At 40.9% G+C, this 23118-nt stretch overlaps 1 protein-coding gene across 6 annotated transcripts in view; it reads right to left on the bottom strand.

Moving 5' to 3' along the window:
- COL18A1 (collagen type XVIII alpha 1 chain) overlaps positions 1-23118 on the bottom strand; it is a 191993-nt gene that overhangs the window by 81710 nt on the left and 87165 nt on the right. For 3 of the 6 annotated variants that reach the window (XM_060771359.2, XM_060771373.2, XM_060771366.2), the window contains exon 1: positions 12856-13731. The exons of 2 other annotated variants lie outside the window; for them this stretch is intronic. In XM_060771359.2, coding sequence (XP_060627342.2) covers positions 12856-13708 — 853 coding nt within the window. In that variant the 5' untranslated portion in view covers positions 13709-13731. Of the gene's footprint in view, positions 1-12855; positions 13732-13755; positions 14567-23118 lie in introns of those variants that run through there. One more of the 6 variants, XM_060771380.2, reaches the window with a different exon arrangement.

Raw genomic sequence — 23118 nt, 5'->3', positions numbered from 1 at the left:
TGACCATTTCCACTACCTTGGCAGCCACCTCTCCACAGAAGTCAGCATTGACACTGAAATACAACAACGCCTGAATTCTGCGAGTGCCGCATTTTTCCAAATAAAGCACAGAGTGTTTGAGTACTGGGACATCTGTAGGGTTATCAAGGTACTTGTTTATAAAGCCATTGTTCTCCCAACCCTGCTATATGCCTGTGAAACGTGGACTGTCTACAGAGATCATATGCAACTCCTGGAACGAATCCATTCGCGCTGTCTCCAAAAAATCCTGCAAATCTCTTGGGAAGACAGGCAGACAAATGTCAGCATGCTGGAAGAACCAAAGACCACCAGGACTGAAGTGATGGTCCTCCATCATCAATTCCACTGGACCGGCCACATTGTCCAAATACCCGATCACAGTCTCCCAAAGCAGTTGCTGTACTCCGAACTCAAAAATGGAAAACAGAATGTTGGAGGACAGGAAAAGAGATTTAAAGATGGGCTCAAAGCCAACCTTAAAAACTGTGGCATTGACACCAAAATCTGGGAAGCCCTGGCCCTTGAGCACTCTAAGTGGAGGTCAGCTGTGACCAGCAGTGCTGTAGAATTTTGAGAGGAACAAATGGAGGGTGAAAGAGAGAAATATGCCAAGAAGAAAGCACATCAAGCCATCCCCAACTAGGACTGCCTTCCACCTGGAAACCAGTGCTCTAACTGCGGGAGAACATGAGGGTCAAGAATAGGGCTCCCCAGTCACCTATGTACCCACTGCCAGGACACCACACTTGGAGGACAATCTTACTCGGACGAGGGATCACCTAAGTAAGTAGGTAAGCATCCTATGGTCTTCTGGGCTTTGTAGTTTCAGCTGGGAACTGTAAACTGGAGATGTGAGGATTCCACAGAACGGAACCCTGGCAGTCCAAGTAGAATCATGGTACTAAGATCAAAGATGGATAGAGGGTAGTCTGTGGTTTCTCTTGCTAGATCTCTGGATGATTTCCAAAAGTATTTGGCTTCCAACAGCAAGTATTCAAAACCTTTCCCCTTGCCTTTTAAATTAGGTTGCCAGGAAAATACAAATACTGTACAGATTGTTTCTACTCATTTCTGAAGTTGAGAAAAAAAAATGAGACGTCACAGAGATCTGTGTAAGCTCTTGGCCATGGCAAGCACCCTTTTGGACACCAACAGAGGTACTTGCACAACCAGAAAGACGGTTGGGAGATCAGTCTCCTCTTGTTCATGCGGGTACCTCTGCTCATGGCATGAATGCCATGGGTGGCCATGCTTCTTGTTGGCTTGCCACTCCTGATGCGGAGCCATTGTAGCTTTTGGACTCAAACAAGTTCCCTACTAATACCCTAAATGTACATGTTTATCTCTAATTGATATCAACAATTTTGAAACACAGCTCAGAATTCACAATATTTTCCTTTTAAAACAGATAAAATATGCTCTTTCTCCCATTAAAATTGCAAGTATTTTTCAGTACTGGTTTGATTTATGAAAATACCCCAATAATGTACAAACCTGCCCCCTCCCTTCAGTAGAATGTTTCTTGAAAAGCTTACATTCCTGGATTTTATTTCCAATCATGATTATTATTTTCTTCAGCCAAACAAGATGATTTTTCTTTTCATTTTTTTTATATAATTCCGTTAGTCTAAGAGGATCTCTAAAGGGTCAACCCTTTCCCCAGCGTTTTGGAGTATTTTAATGCCAAACTTTATTTAATTTTAACACAATCATTTTTTCTGAATCTGTAACATTATTTAACAAACAGTCTGGGCTAGTTCTGAACCCTCTGATACAGAGTATAGAATAAAAACATATAACTTGTACATTTATGGTTTCATATCAAACCTGAGGTTATCCTGCTGTTCAAGATCAGTCAAGACACAATGGTTTGCCTGAAGTCATTCAACAAATGCACAACTAAGCAGCAACTCTCAACCCTTAAAACAAATCTATTTTTGTCAACCACCTCTAAATCAGTATTTCTCAACCTGGGGGTCAGGACCCCTGGTGGGGGTCGCAAGGGGGGGGGTTGTCAGAGGGATTGTTAAAGACCATCAGAAAACAGTATTTTCTGTTGGTCATGGGGATTCTTTATGGGAGGTTTGGCCCAATTCTATAATTGGTGGCGTTGAGAATGCTCTTGGATTGTAAGTGAACAAAAATCCCAGCAACAACAACTCCCAAATGTCAAGGTCTATTTCCCCCAAACTCCACCAGTGTTCACATTTGGGCATATTAAGTATTCATGCCAAGGTTGGTCCAGATCCATTACTGTTTGGTCCACAATGTTCTCTGGATGTAAGTGAACTACAAATCCAAAATTCAAGGTCAATGCCCACCAATCCCAGTATTTTCTGTTATTCATGGGAGTTCTGTGTGCCAAATTTGGTTCAATTAAATTGTTGGTGGAGTTCAGAATTCTCTTTGATTGTAGGTTAACTATAAATCCCAACAGCTACAACTCCCAAATGACAAAAATCAATCTCCTCCAACCCCACCAGTATTCAGATTTGGGCATATCGGGTATTTGTGCCAAATTTCGTACAGTGAATGAAAATACATCCTGCATATCAGACATTTACATTATGTTTCACAACAGTAGCAAAATTCGAGTTGTGAAGTAGAAACAAAAATAATTTTATGCTTGGGGGTTACTACAACATGAGGAATTGTATTAAGGGGCCACGGCATTAGGAAGGTTGAGAACCACTGCTCTAAATTCTGCAGCAGAAATTGATAATTTCTGCTATTGAGAACCCACTATCTCACCCACTTGTCCACATGACTATCAGAGTGCATTTACATCTAGTTTCCTGTAGCAATTATAAAAATCCAGGGGTACATCTACCTCTGTACCAGAGTCCATTTTGTGATATACCTTCATTAAGACAATAAACAAAAATCTTGGTGCTAGCTTTTTGAGCTTTATTAAGTGAGATTTTTTTTAATGTGCAGGGAGTGACAGCGAGGGTCATGTAGTATACATATTGTTTTTAGGTGGTATGAAAAGGAAAACAAGTTACTCCTCCCCATTCCTTTCTCCTGTATTGTTTTATACACCTTTGCCTGATGAAAGGATTTTCTTCTGAAAGCTAACATCATGATTGATTATACAATATGTGTCTGAACATGCATTTTGGGGAGACCTAAAAAAGCTATTACAATTATGAAAATGTGCTTTGGTAAAAGAAATGAGCTTTTTCTAGCACATTTCTAAACATTCCTCCTTAGTGAATGTGTTCCTTGGAAGACTTCTAGGTTTCTCCAAGTCACATCAAGGAGCAAACAGTAGAATCTGATAGTTCCACAGATCAGACTCTTTCTTTCCCAGGCACATCATGTTTCAATTGACATGTATATTGTGGTGAATGTTGACATTCGTGATTCCACTTTTGACCAAAATGAACTTTGGAAGGTCAAGCACACAGATTCAACACTCTAAAGTTCTGTAAACCAAGCTCTGCTTCCAATCTTTGTAATGATCCTTTTCAGCCCAAACTAGCAGCAAGATGAGTAACTGTGGGCACTACAGGGCTGCTGTTCAAAATTATTTCTGAACTCTTCCAAATCTGTGGTTAATTTTGTGAATGAAACTAATAACAGTGAATATTTGCAATCATACACTGATGGTCGTCATTGAGCAGTGTATTAGATTAGTGTGAACAAAAATGAGGGACTGCTCACAAATGACAACTTTCAACTCATTTCAAAGGTTTACAATAGCATATTGTGCACCTGGATGTGAGGTGCCTGTGTATCTATTTACAGTACTCTATTTGTGTTTTAAGGTATTCAAATCAGCTTTTTTATGGCAGGGAAATATCTGTTGGGTGATGGACATTCAATCTGGATCACAACCCTGCATCAATTTCCTGGTGAAAATTATCCTCTCTCTGGCTGCTATCTGTAGTAAAGAGCAAAAAACAATGAAAATGAGAACTGTAACACTCAGTAGATGCGATGTGAAAAAGAAACAAAGTCTCAACGTGTTGAAAAATAAGATTTTATTTTTACAAACAGCCCAACAGGTTTTGGCCTGGGAATATTTTATGATTTCCTTTAAGGTAGTGTTTCTCAACCTTTAATGGGGTGTCAGAGGGGTCACCAAAGACCATCAGAAAACACGGTATGTTCTGTTGATCATGGGGGTTCTGTGTGGGAAGTTTTGCCCAATTCTATCATTGGTGGGGTTCAGAATGGTCTTTGTTTGTAGGTTAACTATAAATCCCAGCAATTGCAACTCATAAATTTAGGCATATCGGGTATTTGTGCCAGATTTGGTCCAGTGAATGAAAATACATCCTGCATATCAGATCTTCACATTATGATTCATAACAGTAGCAAAATTACAGTTATGGAGTAGTAACACAAATAATTTTATGGTTGGGGGTCACTACAACATGAGGAACGGTATTAAGGAGTCACGGTATTAGAAAGGTTGAGAACCACTGCTTTAAGGGAATAAACTTTAGAATCAGCCTGCAGGGATTCTTAAAAGAGTTTCTCCAAAATGTATGTCCCGTGGAGACATTTGTTTTGGCATTCTTGTTGGGTGATTTTAAAGTTTAAACTTGTACCTGAATGGGGAATTAACAGAAACTCATCCAGAGCCCTATTCCTGGCTAGGAACACATTCTGAATTAGGGCCCTGCAATTGCTTTTCTACAAAGTAAAAGTGGTCAATTTCACCACTCTTTCTAAAAACCACAAATGGCACAATTTCTAGCTTGGCCTCAGAGTTTGTTTGTATTTTTCCCATATCAGCAGCTGGCTACAGTTTCCAGGAAAAGTCAGCTCAGCTTGGCTGGCATTAAAGCAAGCACATGAGTGTCTCTACATTATATGCTTATACAGAAAGAGGGAAAGCATCGCTTGACTGTTTTGCATCCCTCTGATTTAAAAAGCTTTCATTTAATGCAGTTTTAATCTATACTGCAATGAAAAACCCACAAAGATCTTGCTACATCTTATCACCCACTTGCCCCAGCATAGCAAACCTGGTTGACATCTGCCCTAAAATGAACCCAACCTTACAACGTAAATTCTGACCCTAAACAGCAACCTTTGGAAGATATCGATCCACAAACAGGAAAAAATGGTCACTGTGTTGAAAATCAGGACAGAGTGAAATAAGTATCTAATTAATACACTTCAGAGCACTTGACAGTGATTTTCATTAATTAATAGTTGAATATATAAGAAAATAATTTCTACTCAGATTAGAAACAAGAATAATCTTCACAAAAAGCATTTAATTGAAGTGTGTATGTGTGTGTATGCAACGGGCATCAACTTTATCTCCCTTTGCAAAATGGGGAGGGATGTAGAGAGAGGACTGGAGGCAGATCCCATGGTTTTTTTTGTTTCTGATATAGTTTTCTCATGGGACTTCAGAAGGCATTGAGCTCAACTGAAGCAGATTTGTTGAAATGAACCATATTTGACAGTCATAAGCAATGTTAAGTTCCATTGGTTTTGATATATCTGCTCTAGTTGGGGCTAATATTGAGCTGAATGAAATGATTCTCAGAGTTTGGATCTTGGGAAAGCAGGGATTCCAACACTACAAAGGAACCTAATGAACTAGTTGCCTATAACTGAAACCTAGAAAGTGCCCCATCGCAGCAGTTCTAACAGTCTCTTTCTGGCTCTTTAAAATGTGGGGAAGCAGCCAAGACACCCCCTGCTGTGCTCATGATTGTGAATGCAGAAGGCTCTTGGCTGGTTCTCTGAACCTTTAAAGGTGAGGGAGGAAGCAACACATGCAACAACAGTAATCCTGTGTGCCGCTGTTTTCAACTGGAAATGGCAGTGTCACATTGAATCCCCAATAATCTCTCCAAGCTTTCAAAGAGACAATGAAAAGAAACCCAAGAGACCATTCAATCAGCCAGTTCAGGGGGAATGACTGAGTTTGAGAACCGGCCAGACCTTCTAACTTGGAAAGAATTGAGACAAGAGGAAGAGGAGGAACTAGAAATTGGAAGCAATTAGAAATCCATCCTCAGCCATAAGGCTGCAGTTCTGCTGAGATGCGATCCCCATCAGAAGTTTTTTTTTTTCTGTCAACATTGTGTGTTACATTATGCAGTTTTCCCAAACCATAGCTATGCCAGGAACCACCCATATCTACCTGCAGGGTGAAACATTCAGGAAGATGTGGAAAAGAGGGGCTATATGCAAAGAACCTTGAGGGTAGAGTTTCTTGTGCATTTCTCATCTAACTGACATATCCATTAAAACAGGTTCAAACATCAATTTGGGATTTTAAAAGCCCAGCTGTGCTACCAAAAAAAATGGTGGGGGAAGTTAGGTGTTATGCATAGATAACTCATTTTGCAGTCAGGTAAGTTATCTCTTCTGCATCAGGAAGAAAAATAAATAATTGTGCATACTGAAAACCTTAAACTGAATGCCTTTTATGAGAGCATCACAATTTACTGTCTAGGATACAAGTATCAGAATACCATAGGCAGCAAGTTTAGTCTATTCTGAGTATTGCAATTAGCACAATTAGTGGCTGGGGGCTCTGGGACTTATAAGTAAAGGTAAAGGTTTTCCCCTGACAAGTACAGTCTTGTCCGACTGTGGGGGTTGGTGCTCATCTCCACTTCTAAGCCAAAGAGCTAGTGTTATCCGTAGACACCTCCATGGGCATGAGGTCAGCATGACTTCATGGAGCACTGTTACCTTCCCACCAGAGAGGTACCTATTGATTTATTCACATTTGCATGTTTTTGAACTGCTAGGTTGGCAGAAGCTGGGGCTAACAGCAGGAGCTCATGCTGCTCCTCATATTCGAACCTGCGACCTTTCGGTCAGCGAGTTCAGCAGTTCAGTGCTTTAACCCACTGCACCAGCGGGGGCTCCTTGTACTGGGACTTATAGTACAAAATAATAGTTTTCTATGCTCTGCTTCCAATACATGTGGCAGATGTATACACATCACTAGTACCACACTAGTTAGCCCTAAAATAATGTCATACTGATCCTAAGAGAACGAAGTACAAAAGATTGTTCTAAAGCACATGGGTAACGCCAAACTGGTGTTCTCTACATGTATTAGACTGGAACTCTCAGTATTTTCAGCTTACATGACCAATGACTATATTTTGCTGGGGAATTACAATCCGACCTATCTGGAGGCCACTGTGTTAATGTCTGCTCTATAGCACCAAAGTGCATGAAGGCAGGGTTGAAAGAAGCCACAATCCAGCCCCATCTTTCTTGAACATCTCTTGTCCTTTGAAGAGAATTCAAAAAGAAAATAGTGAATGTATGCTGAACAATTATCCTAGGTGCCCACACCACATGTATCTCACTATGAATTTTGGATAGACTCAGAAGATACCTACATTACCTGTTTTCATTTGTAAAAGTGCCTTTTAAATTCGATATTTTAAAAACAATGAATACAACAGACATGTTTAAATTCTTTTGTGTTTAACTAGTGTTTAAGGGGAAAAATGCAAGATTAAGATGAATTTTAGCTTGACAAATTCTTACTTCATGTGGGAGTTTTCATTTATCAAGCCATTTCATTCATGACACCCTGGAATGAATGGTTCTGTTTGACAAGAGATAATTAAGATGCTTAAAACAGGAGTTTCGTGCAACAATGCAGATATTGCTGTCAGGAGTTTTGCCAAGTATTAATGCAAGTTACTCCATTCTGAAAACTCTTTGTGTTAAGATTAAACTAAGTTGGGCATTAAAACACTAAAAAAAATGCTGGAGGGGAGAGTTGACCCCACAACACAAAAGTGTCTTGGTAATTCCCTTGAGAAACACCCTGAGATTAACAGAGTTATAAGAATAATAATGAAAAGTCCCTTTGCCTAGCAGAAAGAAATAATTATCATAACTGGTAATAAAACCCAAGAATGTAACTCCTCCAGAAAACATTCTAGTGAAGAAAGAGAGTAGTTGTGTATATTACTGGTGTATTTTCACAAGCCAAACCAGCACTGAAAAATACTTGGAGAGGTCACAAGAGAAGTATTAAGAGTACACATTATTTGATTTTAAAAGAAAACATTGTGAATTCTGTTCCAAAATGATTGCTACCCATTGAAGATAAACATGTACATTTAAGGTTTGGATATGGAACTTATTTCAGCTCAAACACCATATTGGTTCCAGACTAGCACATCAGGAGTGGCATGCAACAATGGGCTACACAGACCTAGAGTTTTGTCTGTGCCATCCTCAAATGTCTGGCATCTCCTAACAGAATGAGCTTCTGAGATGAGCAATGCTGACTGAACCACCATTTGAAGGCACCGTGAAGGGAAGTAATTCATTCAGTAGCCATTCACCTGCCACCTTACCCTCCCTTCTTCAAAAGGGAGAGACCTCTATAAGACAGATGGGTGGAGTTTACCAATGCCACACAAGCATCACTATGTGTACTTATTTATTGTTATTTTAGGAGTGTTGATCCCATCAAAAGTAGCTTCACTTCCCCCTTAGTTTTTGTACTTGCACCTCTATTCCAATTCATAAGGAGCTCATGCTGAACATAGCTGTATGTGCAACTTTATGACGCACAAACAGATGAAAAAGGAAATAGCCAAAGTTCTTGTTAGCATCAAGCCAACACACTACTTTACCACTCTGGTGGGTTAAAGGAATTTCCAATGATCTGAAAAATAATAACAAAAATAATATGGCTTTCTAAATCCCATGTAAGAACAGACAACCATTCTGGTATCTTAAGCAAAGAATCAGCACAAATGGTAACACAGAGATTGGATTCACAATTATTTCAAAACCATGTTCCCATCACTGTTGCTATTTCCTCTAAAGACCCCTCCTCTAAACTATAAGCTCCAGAATTCTGCAGGGGGCAGAAACTGGATTTAAAGTGGATCCATGTTCTGGTGTGATGAGGTCCTTAATTGCAAGGCTGATCTAGGTTACTGATGTTAAGCTCTAGATCAGAATATCAGTGGTTACTCAGAAGATCTATAATGACAGAAAATTATTCCTCAATTATGATCTTTCCACCATTTCCTCTGTAAATGCTAGACGTTCTTCTTATGGTACACTTTCAGTGTTCTGGGAAATCACAGAACCTTAGGATTTGAAAGGATCAGAAGGGCAATCTAGTCAAATCCTATATCATGCACCAATAAATACAGGGAAGTTGTTTGGCTGTACCAACTCTTCTCTAAACTATGTCTCCTGCTCTACACAAGCAAGAATGGCCTTGTAATTCCCAATCCAGCACAGTTAGACTCAAGCAGATACCTACCCCAACCAGCTGGGTTGTGAACTGAATTGTGTATGCATATCACAGCAAACCCAAAAGATTTCCAGGAGCTAGAAATACATGTTTTTTGAACCTCAATCTATGATTCTATGGACCTCAACCTGGACACAAACTAAAAGAATAAACTCACTCTCATTTGGCAATATTCCTTTGTGACCCTGATCCTTTCTTGTTGAAGAATTATTTTAGGTGAAATGAGAAATCAAGACAATTTTTTATCTTTCATGTCTCAATGTACAAAATGTAGCACACCAAGAAGAGAAATGCTTCCAAATCTGATTACACTTAAAAACCAGTCTATAAACATGGCCTATCTGAGATATTTCTGCATAAATAGTTCTGTGACTATAAAACCATTCTCAATTCCCCCTCCACATTGGCTTCCCAGCTTATGTGAAAAGCTATTTTGAAGAGTTGGCATCAACACCTAACTGATAATTCAGTAGAGAGGATAAGGGCTAAGACATCCAGAAATTCCTCACTATGGCCTCAAGGCACAGAGTGAAGCAAAATATGGTGCAGTCAAGCAAGACTGAATCTGAGCAACGGCTATATGAGAACCTTAAACTCTATTTAAATAGCAGTGAGATATATGTCATAACAGAAATTCACCATATTGTTCAGTTTCTGGCGTTTTCCCATCACAAGTGGATTTGAATAGTTGCAATATAGGTTACAAACTTCACCTTTTTAAAAAAGCATTGCATGTCAGTAATTTTTGTTTTGAATCTGGATTCTGCTTTTGAGTACAATAAAGTACAGTGGACATCTAAGTTTCGCATCTTAGAAGTATGTGTGTATCACAAGCATGTCACTGGAAGGATCACGGGCAAGTCTCAAGGTTAACATTCATCAATTATTAGCTTCCTGTATCTAGTAGCCACTGAGAAAAGACTGTGCCTTTCCTGCCTCAAGATGAAAACAGTTTTCTACTCTTTGCATGCCCATTGAGAAACACAATTTTGTCGCTTCTGCTATCTTAAAGAACAGCAGCACATTATCTGCTACATGGGAAGCAAGGCCTCTTCCAAACCACAGTCTACAGTTAAATTATTGTGTAATTGTAGTCAGAAATAGAGCGATCTCCACTAGATGTTTCATCCTTAACTGCTACGCCTGCTAGGCATTGTTAAATCTATTCTACCTAATGTTGCCTAATAAAAAGGCAGTTTTGCCATCAGCTTTCATAACATCCTGTGGCAATATATTCCATATCCTGAATTAATTATGTGGTGTAGGAGATATTTCTTTTTGTCTGTCCAGAATCTCCTGCCAAGTAATTTTACTGGACGACCCCCAACTTTTTAAAACTGTGAGAGAGAATGAATAACTCTCTTCCAGCCGAAAGATGGTATATCACAATGGGCATCATGTCTTGTAGGAACTTGCTTTCTGCAGAGATAGAATCTGGGCATATGGTGCTCACAGAGAATGGGAAGTTCCAGGATGCAATACATAGACACATCCAGTGCCAAGTTAGTAGACAAAAGGTTTTAAGAAATAGTTGAAGGGATACAGCTGGAATCAGAGCCCTCTCCCCACCCTGTCCCTAGATTCTAAAATGTCTTGGATGGAAATCAGTTACTGAACGCATCAGAGAGAAATTGGAAGAAAAAGGGCACTACATTGCACAACTTAACACATGAAAGTGCTGAAGATTACAGATGGAATGAAATCCCACCAACGTTATACCTTCCCAAATGCCGGACTGAAAATTATATTCATGTTGAATGCAATCTAATATGTAATATTTGTTACATTAATTGGTTCATTATACTATCTCTCATGCAAACAAAAAAATAAACTTGGTATTCTTGTTAATTGTTTTATATTACCTGATTAAAAAGACTGCCCTGTCATCTATTACTATTCATAACCATTTTTGAAAAATGAGAAATCTCGTAACCACATATACAAGCAAGGCTATATGCAATTTTAGACTAACAAGGTCTTCAATTAAGAAAAAAGTGTTAGATGAAGCAGATGAATAAAATGCTTATTAACACCAACCCAGTGCTTTCAGTCACTTCATGGAGCCCCTTGTGACACAATGAATTAAACCCTTGTGCCAGCAGGACTGCTGATTGACAGGTCAGTGGTTCAAACCGGGGGAGAGTGGGTTGAGCTCCCTCTGTCGGCTCCAGCTCCCCATGCGGGGACATGAGCGAAGCCTCCCACAAGGATGGTAAAACATCAAACATCCGGGCATCCCCTGGGCAACGTCCTCACAGACGGACTATTATCTCACACCAGAAGCGACTTACAGTTTCTCAAGTTTCTCCTGACATGAAAAAAATGGGCATTTAACAATTAATCTCTCTCTCACATACACACACATAGCGACAGAGACAGAGGTCCCATCTATCCTGACCACTTAGATTGGCAATTAAAGTGATCAGCCCTGCAGTGGCTGAATGGTACACAGAGCTCATCTGAATTCACCTGGGGCAAAGCCACTTAAAGTGGCTTTACAGTGGGTTAACCTAATTTGAGGGGAAATCTGATTCTGCAAGGAGTTGGCTTGACCTCCAAGTTAGAGACCAGCTCTTCTGTGCTCCCTGGGTTCAAGTGGCCCAGGGACGAAGGACCTGATTCTGAGGGGTTCTTCTTCCTACTATCAGGCTGTCTGGCCCACAAAGGATGAAAGGGGGGGGTCCCCTCCTCCTATCCTCTTTTGTGGATCACATGACCAGGTATTAGAAAGGAGGGTCCCTGATTGTAAGCTAGATGGCTGTGTAGCTGATGTAGCTAGCAGTGACATTGGAGGAGGGGAGTGAAATGGCAGTGGGCACAGTGAGTCCTTATTGGGGCATAAAGTGGGCCCAATCTGGCAGAGAGAGTTATGAAGATGCCAGTTGTATAGAATGCTCTTCAATTTATCCCTTGTCCAATTTTAATTTGATTCTTATTACAGTGTTAAATTACAAAGTGATTTAATTCTTGTAATCAATGAAGCCAACTATTAGAAACCAATGTGGGACAACCTTTTTGACTTGTTTGCCCAAATCAAGCAAAACTACTGGACAGTGTCACTCCAAGGCACATGAGAACCCATGCATTGCTGAGCAGGTAGTAATGGGAAGCAAATGACTCTTGACAGAGGAGTGCAGGCAAATTCACGGCCATAGCCAGTCCTATGGAGGCCTCATATTCTTGCCCAGAATTTCACAATACTTTCTACTTTGACTGAAACATTACTGGTGACAACGGCACCAGGCTGACAAGTTGTTTTACAATACAGCCTTTCCCAACATTGTTCTTTTAAGATGTTTTGGACTGGAAACCCAGAATCTTCCAGTCAGCTATGCCAATCCATATGGAAGATGCCAGATTGGAGGAGGATGATACTATGTATTGTTGTCATCAGAACTTTGTTCTACAACTGGATCACAGAGATTGGCACAAGAGAGGGAAACAGGAGCTTTCATCATGCCCATTCCCATTTTCTTGAAAAACTGTAATACATTTGGATCACAGTTGCTATCTTTAATCCCTAACTCAACTTTAATATTAGCTTACCTGGTGCTGGAGAGGAGAAATAAAAGAACTGTTAACAGATATTACCCTGACTACATTACCTGCTGAAACATTGACAAATACACATGAATATACACCATCCTCCTCCGGGAGTGAGTTGCATGATATCGGAAGTTGCCCCTCTTTCAAATGTGTCCAGCACAGATCTTTCAAGGCCTCACAAAATCCCCGACATGGTGGAGGTGTTATTGGAAGAGAAGCATTACACCCAGGTACCAGTAGCAAGCAGAAAAACCACTCCAAGTAGCGGTGACACCGAGATTTAAGAAGCCCCTCCCACTCATGCAAAGCAGCCTGAATTTCCTCCTCACTGCCAAGGTGCAAGTAATTCGGCACTCGGAAATGCTTCATGCCCAGGTTGTTGCAATATGACAGCTTGGTTGGTAAGGGCAAGCAGTGGCCAGCGGTTGGCGTCAATCCAGGAAAGAAGGAAGGAAGCCCTGTGCTACTATTGCTAAAACGTTGCACAGTGTAGGTTAGTAGAAACTCAAGAGAGTCAGAGTTATTGCCAGAGGAAAAATCCACATCATTAGTTGCATTTGAATTAGAAACAGAATCCCTAGAGTGGTTCTTAGTTGCATCAGCTACTACTATCCCAGAATAGTTAAAGAAGGGGTGGTTTTTAAGGTGGAGATGGGCTCTATTGCCCTTAGAGAGTGATTGGTTTCGATTTGCAACAGAATGTAAGAGCCAGTTGTCTAAAGCACCCACCACCTTGGATGGAATTCCGCCATGCACCCGACTGCTATGGTTAGCCCGAGGCTCCTGCAATTCCGACACATTTGCACCAGGCAAAACTCCTTGCTGGTCTGAGGATGCTCCCCAGGTTGCCCTTGTTTCTGAAGAGGTGGTACTTTCTTGCCCTGCCCGCGTAGATTCTTGGAAAGCCACCATGGTGCCAGAGACATTATCAGCTGGTGAAAATGAGAAAGAAGAACTACCTGGAAGTGGGAAGGCAGGCTTCTTTAAGAGGACACGTGTCTTGTTCCACAGAAGGGTGGGTTTTGTAGTGACCAAGGGAATTTCTTTTGGCTGTCCAGTTTCCAACGAGAGTTGAGCATCACCTGTAGAGTTGGCAGTAGTATTCTGGGTGCTCCCTGGCTCTGTACCTGGAGTAGGTGATGCTTTCAAAAGGTCAGCAGTTGCAGGTGCTTCAGTAGGTGCAGGTGCCACAGTGGTTGCAGGTACTTCAGTGGTTGCAGGTGCCTCAGTGGTCGTTGTCATCTCAGTAGTCTTTTCATCCCAGAGTTGAACCAAATTCCTGATGCCTTCAGCTACATTTAATATCTCAGCTCCTACTCCTGCAATATCTCCTTCTTTGATTTCAAGCTGGGAAGGTGATGTAACTGCAGGGGTACTTGTGGCAGTCGTGAAGTTTGGCCTCTTCAAGGTAGAGCTAGTCCACACTGTTCCCTTTTCCTGGGTACTGCCTTCAAGTGGGATGCTGGAGGTGGTTGTGGGCTCAGGCTTGGCAAGATGCTGTGTCGTCCACTCCGTCTCTTCTGTCTGCTCCTTAGGACTGGGAGCTTCTGAGGGAGGGATGGTTGTTTGCTCAGGGTCCCCCCAAAACCAACTCCTCCAGCCTTGTGCATTTGACAAGCCACAGGCCAGTAACAGCAGGAGCCCAATGCTGAGCTCAGCTCGAGCCATTAAAAAGTGGCTTCAGGGGGGAAATGTGCTGTGAAGCAGTGAATGGTGAATGGAAGAATTCACATTGATCTGTCCTCTGGAGCTGCAGAGTGAGGAAACATGCCGCTCTCTTCCAAGCAGATATAAAACTTGTGGAGGTGTGGCTAACAGAGTCCTCCCCTCCAGCAGCCTGCTTTCCATTAAATCAAAAACTTTTCACAGCAACACACACAGCCTATAATGCCCTTGGTTGCAACAGAGAAGGTGGTTATTATGAGCATGCCAGAAGATTTCTTTTTTAACCCAAGGCATAAGCACACATAAAGGCATACCTGGAAGCCAACCATTCACAACTGCTCTACAATTTAAACATACAGTATTATTGTTTTTCCTGCCCTCAAAGCTTGCAAAAGTATTTGGGCATGTTCAACTCCTCCCTGCCCTCAACCAATACTAAAATAAGGAGGAGTTCTTTCTCCAGCCTGTCTGTTTATAGCTTAATTTTCAAAATCATTAACATTAAGGGAGAAAATCCAGGCTCTCTTCTTTAGAAAAGGGGTTTCTAAAGCCAAAGAAACATAGCAGAAAACATCCTTAAAGTCAACCAAGAGCCTCGAAAAAACTTCATAATTAACAGGCATCCTCCATAGGCTGTATCTTAAGTTGCCAACATGGTCATGATCCAGTCAAAACACAGCATTTTAAAAACCAAATAATTTAACAAGACAGTTAAAGACTTGCCAGGAGTCTGTCATTCATAAGAAAAAGATTAAAGATTGCTTATATTTTGCTAGATTCTGCCCCTTGCTTTCAAGACTGAAAAAAAAAATACAATACAAAAATCAGCTTAAGAATCATAGCATCATACAGTTGGAAGAGACCACACGGGCCATCCAGTCCAACCCCCTGCCAAAAAGGAAAAACACAATCAAAGCACCCCCAACAGATGGCCATCCAGCCTCTGTTCAAAAGCTTCTAAGGAAGGGGCTTCCACTACACTCCAAGGCAGAGAGTTCCACTGCTGAATAACTCTTACCATCAGAAAGCTTTTCCTAATGTTCAGATGGAATAACCTTTCCTGTAATTTGAATCCATTGCTCCGAGTCCTTGTCTCCAGGGCAGCAAAAAACAAGTCTGCTCCCCCATCTTTATGACAGCCTTTCAGATATTTAAGCATGGCAATCATGTCTCCTCTCAACCTTCTCTTCTGCAGACTAAACATCCTCAGCTCTTTAAGCCCCTCCTCATATGGCATGGTCTCCAGTCCTTTGATCATTTCAGTTGTCCTCCTCTTGACACCTTCCATCTTGTGAAGATCTCACTTGAATTGTGGTGCTCAGAATTAGACACAGTATTCCAGATGAGATCTGATCAAAGCAAAACAGGGGGGAACCATTAATTCCCTTGATCTAAACACTAAACTCCTTTTGGTCCAACCCAAAATCCCATTGGCTTTTTTAGGCGCTGCATCACATTGTTGGCTTGTGTTCAATTTGTTGTCCACCAAGACTCCAATACCTTTTTCACATGTACTGGTTTCATGCCAAGCATCACTCATCCTGTATCTGTGCATTTCGTTTTTTCTGCCTAAGTGAATTATCCCACATTGCTTCTTGTTGAGGTTCATTTTGTTAGTTTTGGCCTAGCTCTCTAATTTGTTGAGATCATTTTGAATTCTGGTCCTGTCCTCTGGAGTATAAGTGATCCCTTCCAATTTGCTGACACTTGCAAACTTGATAAGCATGCTCTCTAAACCTTCATCCAAGACATTAATAAAGATGTTGAACAGTACTAGGCCCAGGACCGAACCCTGCGGCACTCCTTTAGTCATTTCTTTCCAGATGAAGAGGAACCATTGGTGATTTGGTCACTTAACCAATTACAAATCCACCTAATAGTAGCATATTATACTACAGTAGTTTGTTTGCAAAAAGGTCATGGGTGACCTTGTCGACAGCCTTACTGAAATCAAGATATGCTACATCCACAGCATTCTCTGCATCTACCCAGCTTGTAACTCTATCGAAAAAAGAGATAAGATTAACCTGGCATGACTTGTTTCTGAGAAATCCATGTTGACTTTTAGGTATCACAGTATTCCTTTCTAAGTGATTGCAGACTGCTTCATTAATGATCTGCTCCAGGATCTTTCCTGGTATTGATGCCAGGCTGACTGGACAGTAATTGTTGGTGTCCTCTTTTTCCTGTTTTGAAGATATGGACAACAATTGCCCTCCTCCAGTCTACTAGGACTTTAGAAGAACAGGTAAGGTATGGAGAGGCTTCCATGGGACTCTACCTCAGTTTCTGCCACAGACATCTCCTTCCTAATTCCTGGGCATTATCACTAGACTTTCCCTAAAATCATTCAGGTCTGTCCTGGTTCCAATATGTTGTATATTCCTTTTACATATGGCATTATATTAATGTACACAGATCCAGTCACAGTACACACATGCACAGTTTAAGAGAAGGGACACAAATGCTGGTGGCACAGATATGCTCAGTAAGTAAAGGTGATCTTCATGAACTTTCCTTCTGCATCTTGCATTAACAACTGGGTATATGACCCAAGACAGCCATCCAGTCCCTAAACTGAACCTTAAGTTGATCACTACAGATCTTCCTCATGTTTGTTTTATAAAGGAAATAAGTGTATTGTTTAAGGGTGGGAATAATATTTATGAATATTCAAATGGCAAACCATACAGATTTTGTTAGCTAGTGTCATGCCTGAATCTTGTCAACACATCCTCTTCATCAAAACCTACAATAAATTTTAAACCACAACATAGAGTTGTACTTGTGGTCACACTTCAGATTTAGTCCTATACAGGGGAAAAGGTGTCTCCACTGAAGCTGTCTCACCAATTCTTGTTTCCACAACAAGCCGATTTTTTTTTCAAAATTCTATTATCACAGGGACAGACAGCAAGGTGAAATCTTCTGACCAAGGGCACAGACAGCAAAACAGACACCACGGGGGTGTTAACATTTTCCTATTCTATCAACAGCTTTAAAAAAATACACGTTTTTGGCTAGAGTCACACTTTAAAAATGTACTTGTTCTGACTTGCATACAAATTCAACTTAAAAAGACGCCTACAGAACCTATGTTGTTCGTAACTTGAGGGTGCCTGAACCCCATTTCCCACTGCTTTGCAAATAAAGACTTCTGAACCTTTAAATAACTAGGTAAAATAATTTCAGCGTGTTTTGCAATTCTTTCCTCTATACAACTCTAAAGGATGTAGGTGACCTGTTCTCTTTGGCACTGAGAACAATACAAGATTCCCAACAATTTCCCACGTTCCATAAGGTAGAGCTTGCGATACTTTTCCAACATGCTGATTTATTTGCATTCAGATTTCCTCAAGCTAGAAAGCTAGACTGAATTCCCAAAATTTATTCCGCACATACTTTCTTTGATCCATTTACTGAGCCTAGAATTTAATAAATCCATTATCTGTAAATCTCATCAAAGGCTTATAACCACTGGCCCATCCACATTGAAAGGGCATGTTCTTCAACAAGGGATGTATTGCTAAAAATGCAAGGGCATAAGAGTGCTTCCCTCCATCCAACTGTCAAATTGGAAAGAAGAATAGCTTCATAAGACAGTACAGATAGGCCCCCAAAGGCTAAGATGACATGCAACTAGAGCACTAATCAGCAAAGGGACTAAAACATCGCCAACTCTTTTTGGCATTCCCATTTTCCTGATATGCTGCTTCCTATTAAAATCCAACTTGCCACGAGCAAAATGAAAACAAGGGGCAATTTCAACATAATTTTAAAACAAAGTAGCTTCTGTTTTATTTCTGTATAGCATGCCCATTGTGTACTCTGGGGGGCTCTTATAATGAGTCAGCTAGTTCCAACTCCTCTTCTCAAGCATGAATAGATGCAGAAGATCAGTGGGGTGTATGTGTGCATGAATGGGTTAGACAGTCTGATGATAAGAGAATGGTTAACACTATGCTTTCTTTCCTGCCCAACAACATTTCAGATCTCTCTTTTCAGTGTATGCATTTGCGGATAATGTGCATCTACAGAAATGAGGTTTTGTCTTGAGGATTGGCCTGTCATTTTCTAGTTCTCAAGCAGTGCAAGGCCAGATTTTCTCTTTTCAAACAGCTCTGTGCCACTGAAGACATTAATTAATTTTTTCAAAAAAGAATTCTGATGTTTTGGAGACCAACCAATGCCCATTTTCTCTCAGGATAAATGGATGGTCATTCAAGAGCCTATGATAAACAACAGAATCTCAAGCCAAGTGATCACAATTGCTTAAGGAAATCATACTGTCAAGTTGAAGCTAAAAAGAGAGGAGCCCAGCAGAGAATTGAACGCTGTCACATTACTGAACGACAGTGGCGGTGGATATGCTACTATATTTATGTTCAGATGACAGGGAGTTCTGTCGAAGGACCTTATCAGAAAGGCCTATGGATTCGCCCTGATGTAGGATGAATCCATGGTCTCTTGGCAGGGGCATGGAGCAGTCGCCTCACCATGCCCTGCATCGCTTGCCTTACCTTCCTCCTTGTTTATGGGGGGAAGCATTGTTTCCCCCATTGAAGAGAAGGCAACAAGGGAAGTCTCCTGTATTGCCTCCACAGCAACAGGCACTGCTTCACCTCCCTTTGTGGCATGGAGCCCGACCGGAAAGTCCTTTACATCGTGTGAAGGGCTCCATGCAGAAAAATGAGGTGAAGCAGTGTACAACAGGCAAATCAGCCCATCTGATGCGGCTGTAAAAGCATACTTAAAAATGAGTGCAACCTTTAATTTAAAAATGAGTGCATCTAAAACTAATCATGTGTAAAATCTATAAGTGAAATCTTAACCATGTGTCCTGGGGTTTTATTGGTGGTTGCTCCCCAGTAAATGTGCTTAAGACTCATATCAACCCAGAAAACCTTGGCCAACCCACAAAACCTTGATCAACTTACCTACAGGTCAATTTAAGTATTATATGTTAATACTTATAGCAAAAGGAACCATCCTCTTTATGCACAGAGTAGGGAAAGGTGATAACTTAACCCATCCCGGGAGAAAATAAGAACCAATCCTCTCTACCTTCTTAACCATGCCCCCCCTCCTCACCAAATGCCCTCGACTTATAAACGGATCATATCAAAATCCATAATTTTGGCCCCAAAACCTGCCCTTGACTTATACACGAGATTGGCTTATACATTTGTATATTCAGTAACTACCATATTCCATTTAAATCAGTATTTAAACAATTTGTTTCTGACTTTAAAAACCAATGACATTTCAAGAAGAGGCATCATATAATCACTTTACCTTCACAAGATGCATCTATTATTAGTAGAAGTACTAGTATCCTGCTCTCCCCTCCCCAATTTCAAAATATTTCAAAATTTAAAATTTAAGCAGCTCATAATTTAAAAGAACAAAACCACTGAAAATACAGAAAAGTAAACATTACAATCAAATTGAACTATTTATAGTGTCTAAAGAATTCAATACATCAGTAAAATAAGACACAATTAAAAAGTTTTATAAAACTCTTAAAACATGTACACGTAATGGTTTTTTTAATAAATATTAAATATCATTTACACTTTAGAAATAATGCAAAGTTACAGAAAAACATTATCATAGCTCTTGGAAAACAGATGCTAGCAAAGCTCCAGGTAAAAGGAAGAGTTCTTAATGTCCCACCCAAGGAAAACTTCAAGGAGTATTATAATTTGTTTCACAACCCTACAATTATGAAAAGGAACAGATTGAAGAACCCAGGAATGCATGTATTTACATGAGTGTTTTTTTAGAATGAAATCCTCCTAGTGAATTTTGTAAAGAACAATACATGATTTGCTGGTGACTACAAATGTTCAAAACCACTTCAACACTATTATTTTCCTATTATATTAAAAAGAATGCACTGTTTTCAATAGGTTAAAATTTTAATATAGTATAAATACAGAAGGAGGCTTGTGTTTAGTTATCACACTGTATTATAAGCCTTTAAAGAGGATTCTTTGTAAAATATGCACACACATTTACATACCACACCGAAGAAAAGAGATAAAACCAAAATGTCTATTTTGCCCAGTTTTAAGGGGCAACATGTCAGATATGAACTGTTTACATTTTTCCATTACTTCTTTCTTTAACTTTCTCTTCCTTTTCTCTTCCTTTATCTCTAGGAATGAACAAATATTATACATACAGCATGCAAAAGTAGACAACTGGGGCAGGAAAAACCAGGAATGTTTATAAATGTATAAAAATAACTTAGGCATTGGGTTGCTGTGAGTTTTCCAGGCTGTATGGACATGTTCCAGAAGCATTCTCTCCTGACGTTTCACCCACATCTATGGCAGGCATCCTCTGAGGTTGTGCGGATACCTGCTACAGATGTGGGTGAAATGTCAGGAGAGAATGCTTCTGGAACATGGCCATACAGCCCGGAAAGCTCATTGCAATCCAGTGATTCCGTCCATTAAAGCCTTTGAAAACAAAACATAGGCATTGTTTGTTCTTTGCTTAAAATGTTAAAAATAATAGATTGTAAAGGTTCCACAAACACACAAATTCCTTAAGAATTGCTTTTTTTGTACCCATAGCACCCAAAAAATCTTTATTCTAGGAAAGGGAAGACATTAAAGAGGTAAAGTGCTAGAACTAATGGAGGGAGTAAAGGCAAAGGTGTAAGATGAAGCAAGGGGAGGGAAAGGAGGGAAAAAAATGAGGTGTACTGGAAGGGAGCAAAGAAAAAGAGATAAAGGCATAAGAAGGTGTCAGATGCAAGGGTAGTGCCCTAAGATCAGACAATGATGGGAGGAAAGGGAAGGTGGCTGAGCAAGGCCAGCAATGGGCCACAAGGTGAGGGGTGTGTGGCAAAGAAGCAAAATGAGACAAGGAAGGGAGAAAGATGCAGCTGTGAAGCAAGGCAAGAAGTTACTATGAAGCCAGTGGGTGAGGAAGGGAGAGAAGATCCATGGTAGGATGCAAAGAAAATGAGCAAAACAATGAGGAAAAGTGCAAGGGAATGTGGTGTGTTTTGTCCTTGCTTTCCTTTGCATTTGCACCTGTGAATCATAGAATCAAAGAGTTGGAAGAGACCTCATGGGCCATCCAGTCCAACCCCCTGCCAAGAAGCAGGAATATTGCATTCAAATCACCCCTGACAGATGGCCATCTAGCCTCTGCTTAAAAGCTTCCAAAGAAGGAGCCTCAACCACACTCCGGGGCAGAGAGTTCCACTGCTGAACAGCTCTCACAGTCAGGAAGTTCTTCCTAATGTTCAGATGGAATCTCCTCTCTTGTAGTTTGAAGCCATTGTTCCGCGTCCTAGTCTCCAAGGAAGCAGAAAACAAGCTTGCTCCCTCCTCCCTGTGGCTTCCTCTCACATATTTATACATGGCTATCATATCTCCTCTCAGCCTTCTCTTCTTCAAGCTAAACATGCCCAGTTCCCTAAGCCGCTCCTCATAGGGCTTGTTCTCCAGACCCTTGATCATGTTAGTCGCCCTCCTCTGGACACATTCCAGCTTGTCAATATCTCTCTTGAATTGTGGTGCCCAGAATTGGACACAATATTCCAGATGTGGTCTAACCAAAGCAGAATAGAGGGGTAGCATTACTTCCTTAGATCTAGACACTATGCTCCTATTGATGCAGGCCAAAATCCCATTGGCTTTTTTTGCCGCCACATCATATTGTTGGCTCATGTTTAACTTGTTGTCCACGAGGACTCCAAGATCTTTTTCACACGTACTGCTCTCAAGCCAGGCGTCCCCCATTCTGTATCTTTGCATTTCATTTTTTCTGCCAAAGTGGAGTATCTTGCATTTGTCACTGTTGAACTTCATTTTGTTAATTTTGGCCCATCTCTCTAATCTGTCAAGATCGTTTTGAATTCTGCTCCTGTCCTCTGGACTATTGGCTATCCCTCCCAATTTGGTGTCGTCTGCAAACTTGATGATCATGCCTTCTAGCCCTTCATCCAAGTCATTAATAAAGATGTTGAACAGGACCGGGCCCAGGACGGAACCCTGCGGCACTCCGCTCGTCACTTCTTTCCAAGATGAAGAGGAAGCATTAGTGAGCACTCTCTGTGTTCGTCCACTTAACCAATTACAGATCCACCTCACCGTAGTTTTGCCTAGCCCACATTGGACTAGTTTCCTTGCCAGAAGGTCATGGGGGACCTTGTCGAAGGCCTTACTGAAATGCAGGTACGCTACATCCACGGCATTCCCCGCATCTACCCAGCTTGTAGCTCTATCGAAGAAAGAGATCAGATTAGTCTGGCATGACTTGTTTTTGATAAATCCATGTTGACTATTAGTGATGACTGCATTTGTTTCTAAGTGTTTGCAGACCGCTTCCTTAATAATCTTTTCCAGAATCTTGCCCGGTATCGACGTGAGGCTGACTGGACGGTAGTTGTTTGGGTCATCCTTTTTTCCCTTCTTGAAGATTGGGACCACATTGGCCCTCCTCCAATCTGCTGGAACTTATCCCGTTCTCCAAGAACTCTCAAAGATGGTTGCCAATGGTTCCGAAATGACTTCCGCTAGTTCCTTCAATACTCTGGGGTGTAGTTGATCTGGCCCTGGGGACTTGAACTCATTAAGAGCGGCCAGGTATTCCTGGACGACTTCTTTCCCAATTTGGGGTTGGATGTCCTCCAA

Source organism: Anolis sagrei, chromosome 1, assembly GCF_037176765.1.
Source record: "Anolis sagrei isolate rAnoSag1 chromosome 1, rAnoSag1.mat, whole genome shotgun sequence".
Classification (NCBI taxonomy): Eukaryota; Metazoa; Chordata; class Lepidosauria; order Squamata; family Dactyloidae; genus Anolis; species Anolis sagrei.
This window is presented reverse-complemented; position numbering and strand designations above follow the sequence as displayed.